The sequence below is a fragment of the Opisthorchis viverrini genome (genome assembly GCF_000715545.1).
Source record: "Opisthorchis viverrini unplaced genomic scaffold opera_v5_404, whole genome shotgun sequence".
In the NCBI taxonomy this organism is placed as follows: domain Eukaryota; kingdom Metazoa; phylum Platyhelminthes; class Trematoda; order Opisthorchiida; family Opisthorchiidae; genus Opisthorchis; species Opisthorchis viverrini.
Genome location: NW_008752056.1, coordinates 150,361 through 156,323, shown reverse-complemented (window position 1 = coordinate 156,323; position 5,963 = coordinate 150,361). Strand labels below are relative to the sequence as shown.

Here is a 5,963-nt window from a genome sequence, read left to right as displayed (position 1 = left end):
ATTTCCAGCAAATAACTTTTTAAGCAAAGCTACCCAAAGAGAGGAATCTCTTGTGCCACAAGTGCAATCATTATCTTTCTAAAGGTCGGATCTAACAGTAAGAATGTAGAACTTTATATAATAATTTCCGCAGATCACTAGTGCTCTGACCAATGCTTCACACGTTTATGGCTCATTTTTCACAACGACCACGTTCGAAAAATACAACATAGGCCTCAAGCTATATAGTGGACTCCGGCTGCACTTGAGGATAAATGGGCAATATTCTACTAAGTTCGTTACACATCTCACAGAGAAACCAGTTACACTTTTACATATCGGAAAGGTTAGCTTGCCGTGTTACTAACCTCTACTTTACTCATCTTCTCACATATTCGCTTTTCAAAATCTGCTCGTTCATCAGACCATCGTGACGCATTTTCAAGGGCTTCCTGTCGAAGAATTTCTATTTGCCTTTTGGCCTGCGCATAATTTTCTTCAAGTAGAGTTTTTGAGTTTTTGAAATCTAGGTTTGCGTTTCGTCTTTCTGCGAGCATTGTCATAAGCTTTTGTGTGAGGTTGAACTTCTCAGTTTCTGCTTTCCTAAAGAATTAAGATAAAGAATAAGTAAAAACTGTCAAGGTGGCCGAAAAATTCAACTGGTATGAAGTTGAACGCACACGCCGGCTAACGGCAGCTGATGGCGCATTGGGGAGGTACTCATTGGTGCAGCTTAGCCGTGTAAACCTCATGTCGAAAATCTCTATTGTGGTCGTAGAAAAATAAGGACTTTTATCGACAAAACCTAGCAGCAAGGACATTTTTGCGCTTGGGCACAGCACCATTTTGAAGAAAAGTCACAGACTACTGTTTCTTTACTTTTGTAAAATGGTTTTTTCAACTCTGAGAGTCAAATCAGTTTCCCATGTTTGAAAAAGGATAAGTTATTTTTCATGGGATACCAAGGTCTCATTTCAGTAAACGACGTAAAGTAGCGCAAGATAAACAATGTACTCAGTGGATGCTAATGTAGAACCTAGGTTTAGAAAATCACGAATCACAGTTTTAGTTATCTAGTTTCATTAAACGAACATAACCTCATTAGAAGCAAGCTTCCTCTCATTTTATCACGTTTTTGGAAGTTGATGTACTCTCATTAAATTTTTTTGAGGATGGAAGCTCTTCAGTGACATGTTTCTTCACAGCATCGTGGTTCTGATCCTATGTTACACCTGCTTAAGCTACCGAGAATTTCCGTTGAATGTCTGAAATTTTATATTCTTATTCTGTTTCACTTTTAAAAGTAAATTTTTGATGCCTTTGCTCGCAAAATTTGCCAATTATTTTACTCAAAAATACTGGTCTCTTGGTTTACCTTAATGCAGCTGCAAGTTCATTCGATTCCCTCTTCAGGTCTGAACTTTGCAGAACGTCCTCTATCCACCACGAATTCGTGTTCAGTCCCTTTTCTGAAGTTGCAATTTCGGAATCACGATTGCACTGAATCTGATTGTCACTCGTTGTACAGGTTTTTCTATTTCCGCGCCCTGTGAGCTTTTCAATTGTCTGGGACAAAGAAGCCACTAAATTCTGTGATTGCAGCAACCTTTTTATGTGACTTCTTTCAATAAATAAGCATACCTGAGTTCAAGTTCTTCAGCTTGTTCTTGCAACTCGCAGGACCTATCCCTCTCTTGTGCAAGCTTCTCTTCAAACTCCTTACGCTGCAATAGCTCCCGATCAGCACTCTCCTTCAACGCCATGATGAGATGTGACTGTTCGTTTAATCGGTACCTCACATTGTTAATGTCGTTCGAGTTGAACTCATTTGTGTTTCCTGGAATGACTATGTCTTTGATAAGCATATTTTTGGCGGCGGTTTGATGTGCGTGGTTGAAATTAACGCTGTAAAAAGAGAAAGCTACATAAAATCGAGAAGTACAATAAATCACTTGGGATAGCGTGCATGTTGACTTTACCATGAGTGTAAGCTACTTAATATTTACGAGTAGTTACAAGTTAATAAGCTGTTTTTCTCGAAACAACTGTCGTCTCAGCAACACGGTGGTGTTATTCTCTAAGTCACTTTTTAATTATTAGAGTCATGTGATTATTTTTTTACAATCCGGTACGCCGTAGTTGGACTATTATAAAAACGTAATCAACTATTATACAAGTCGATAAGCCTTAACAAATGAAATTTTGGACCTACAACTCAACTGGTATTTCTAGCGAAAGTTTTGGTGCGATTTATCAGCAGCATTTTCTTGTTCATTTAAGTAGAAAGTAAATTTTTTAGCGCCTGAACAAAAAATCCAATACAAAACACCCAAAACTTGGTTTAGTTGAAACATTTTTCCAACGTGGCACACGTTTATCAACCGATAAATTTTCATCCAGCAGGAACAATTGAACTTATTCCACCACACACTCACCTGGAATTATTCCATAATTCTTGATATTTTTCGATGTAAAAATTCCATTTATTTGAATGTTTCAATAACATATGCTGACAGTTTGTTGTACAAACTATCCTTGTTGCAAGTAAAATGACAGCTGACATTTTTATAGCAAGCGTCTTCTAAGCTTGCACAAGTAGCTCAATATGTAACAATTCCATGCGAATAAAGGGAATGTACGGTTACTGGTGATTACTTGTGGCGAACTACAAAGTGGAGACTTATTTCGTGGCTTGAAAAACTTGTCCACAATACCTTGAGTTTAACCTGGTGCTCTTTTTCAGCAACGGGCACATAGACTTGTTCATCAAACTTCATAAACCTGCCTAAAAGTCGAATGACGGGAGAGACAAGAGGATTGCCATTAACTGTCAATTCTTTTTTCTCTTATTTTTGGTTTTGCAGTTACTTTTTATTTAGGAGAGATGTCAGGCCACGACCCGCCTCATGGTGGTAAACCTGCAGGGTCACGACTGTTGCTGTATCCGGTATAACGTTGAAACTTGAATTCAGCTATTAAAAATTTAGGCTGTTTTTCTTTTCCTTTGTCCCACTACATTCCTCGATTTTTTCTTCCTGGATATCAATTCTCCGCATCTTAGGAAGGTCTGTGGAGAGCAGACGGATTGAGTTTATTGTGTTATTTATCCCGCCTCCACCACAGGATGTATGCTGTGCAACGTAACACTTACGTTGTACAGCGTATATCCTGTGGCTGATAATACATTTGAAGACAAGGCGTTAGGTTCACTTATACCTCACGGTATAAGTGAGAAGCTTATAGTCACAGAAAAGTTTTAGCATACTAGTGCACAAATATGTACATTAGGTTGAGCCTACTTGCTTCCTTTGATTGACCGCTGTTCTCTTACAGCAGATCATAATGCCCAGGCTCTAAGAATTTCTCTTAGTGCTACATGAATGAGGAACAGTCCTGACTCCTTTCACTAAAGGCTTATTCAGCAATTAAAATCGATTTATGGGAGGGTAGTTTCCAGGGGCTGTATTTAATTCGTTTTACGACGTTTTGCGAGAGGGTTCCACCTTTGGCTGTTTCCAGGTACGGTGACTCAAACTTGTATGAGGTGAACTGTTAAATATTGTTAATCTACAGGGTTAGTGGGAATTACACTAAGGTATTAGAACTGTGAGATCCTTTTTCGCGCTACTTACAGTGGTTCGAACAATCAACTTAGGAAGTTGTTGGCACAGTGTGAAGCTAAGTTCATCGTGTTTTTGTCACCTGGTTGCTTAAGCTTTTTCTTAAAGGGAACAAACACAAATCTGATTTGAACCGGCTTCAATTGTAGCTAACAGAGTCGTCGGGACGACACAGAAAGAGTCAGTCTCAGTGGTTCTCTGATTGGGCAACAAAGACCCACTTGTGGAACCCGCCAAACCACGGTTACCGGTTAGAATGCATCAAGAATATGAAGTTTGTAATAAGCCACACTGGACGCATTTTTATGTTTTGTGTGAACTCCACAGAGGAGTGTCTGCATCTTAGTTGGAAGCCCCTGTCAATGGGGTTGTAACGATTCCCACATATCTACTATTCAAGTTGAAATTCTCTAGGTTGTGTCAGTGCCCATTTACCCTTCTAATTTGCACGACTGATCCCTGATTTGTTTCGTTCCAGGTCCTCTGAATTTCGTGGATAAATCGTAGAATGCCCAAAAACTTGAAAGTTGCGATCAGCGAGATATCAACCTGCGTCTCTCTATGTTCAGATTTGTACATAATGACATTTAGGCAGCAAACACGGGAGACACCATCACGGTTTCTTAGCGCATAGTCTGTCCAAGTATAGTGAAACTTCGTAAACGCTACCCAACAAAGAGTTCTGACATTTACTATGACTATGTAAAGAAATTGCGTTTCATCGTGTTTCTTAATGATAATAAAACCCATACCCCCTTCCCTGTCGTTGAGAAGATTAACTCGGTAGAAAAAAAAAACAAATATTTGGGCCAAAGCAATTCCGCGCTTTTTGGCTGAACCTTTGAATGATGTTTTTTATTACGATGAAACCTAGTTTCACTGACCATACTTTGAAGACCTGATTTGGGACGGCATAGCTGATTTAGTCAACTTCGTACTACCAAAAGTCACACTTACCAAGCCATTTGTTTGGCATTACAATTTTGCTGTAATCCATCGGTTTGGAATATCCTCAGGTAAAGGGCTAACAAAAATATTTTTGTCTACAGCACGTTTCTAATGGTGCATGCAAATCCCTTAAACACCGAATAGTGAAGAGGTTGCTAGATTGAGTGGAGATCGAAAGCTCAGGATATTTAAATGGCTTTTTCTACCGAGTTTGCCTACTGTTGTTGCAAAATCGAAATCAGTTGTTTACATAAACCATGTTGTGCACCATAAATTTCTTAATATATTTTAAATAACGGGAACTCAAGTTTGAAAAGTCTCTTGGTAGCTTAACGCGCCTAACCAACTCAGAAAGCCAATGAACGTGCAAATCAGCTGATCTATTGAACACTGAAGCGTACAAGCGTTTCATGTGCAGTCAAAAACTGGTTGTTTATAAAGCCCACGTGGAAAGTTCTAGGCCAGCCAGAATGTGCTACTAAAATAGAACTCATTTGTCAAACGCAAGTGAAGCAGGACCAACTAAATCTGTCTCAACAAAAACAGCTGTATCATGGACAGCTGTGTTGTCCAGTTACACTCAAAGCTGGTTCTACTAATACCTCTTTTGAGTTGAGTAGTATAAGTCTTCTGTTTAGGTTTAACTTGAATCTTTGTCACCGGTATCCTTCTGTCTGTCATCCATCGTGATTGTTGGTACGCAGATGCTTCTGGTACCTGCCTTGCAACCTGAGTGTCTGTTAGTCTTCCTCTGTTCACGTCTGGGCGTTCTGTTAAAATGTTCATTGGCAACGCATTCAATTTTGAGTTAGACTCTTTCAAATGATTTTCATGATGAACCCAGTTTTAGAGCCTACTTCAATATCATAAATGACATCCCCGATTCACCTAGTGATTTCGCCTTGATGCCATGGACTTCGCGGTCACCACAATAGTCCTTTGCTAACATGCTCTCTCCGATGTCAAAATGTCGCCCATTTGCACCACAGTTACGATCAGAGTAGGATACCATTTTCCTATTTGATATCACCTCCTCACTTAGAAGCTTCATAAGACCAGTATTGCTTTTCGGAGTGCAGTAGAGTAATATCTTTGCAGGCGCTGGCCCTCCGTCGAGGACCGATTTGAAATCAGGCGATACATTAAGGGAAATCGTTGTAGGGTGTTCACTGAGGTTCCTTCCCCTCCCGTTTTAACCACAGCTGTTTTGAAAGTATTTACGAGACGTTCTGCTGTGCCGTTTGATTGTGAGTGTTAATGAGGCGTTATAACGTGTTTGCTACCACTGGCAAGACAATAATCCACCAACTGGGACGACGGTAACTGTGTACCCTTTTCAGACACGTGCATTTCAGGATAGCTGAAACGGCTGGAGACTCTCCGTAACTTGATGATATTTGTTGTTATCATCGTTAC

The 5,963-nt window shown here is 39.8% G+C and overlaps 1 protein-coding gene across 1 annotated transcript in view; it reads right to left on the bottom strand.

Moving 5' to 3' along the window:
• The window catches only part of T265_10715 (hypothetical protein), a gene marked incomplete at both ends in the record, with an annotated part of 13,986 nt that extends 8,427 nt beyond the window's left edge, over nucleotides 1–5,559 (bottom strand). Inside the window, 3 exons of the mRNA XM_009177172.1 lie at nucleotides 348–582; nucleotides 1,621–1,816; nucleotides 5,436–5,559. Of these exons, the coding sequence (XP_009175436.1) occupies nucleotides 348–582; nucleotides 1,621–1,816; nucleotides 5,436–5,559 (555 nt within the window). The remainder of the gene's footprint in view (nucleotides 1–347; nucleotides 583–1,620; nucleotides 1,817–5,435) is intronic.
• Between the last annotated feature and the right edge of the window lie 404 nt (nucleotides 5,560–5,963).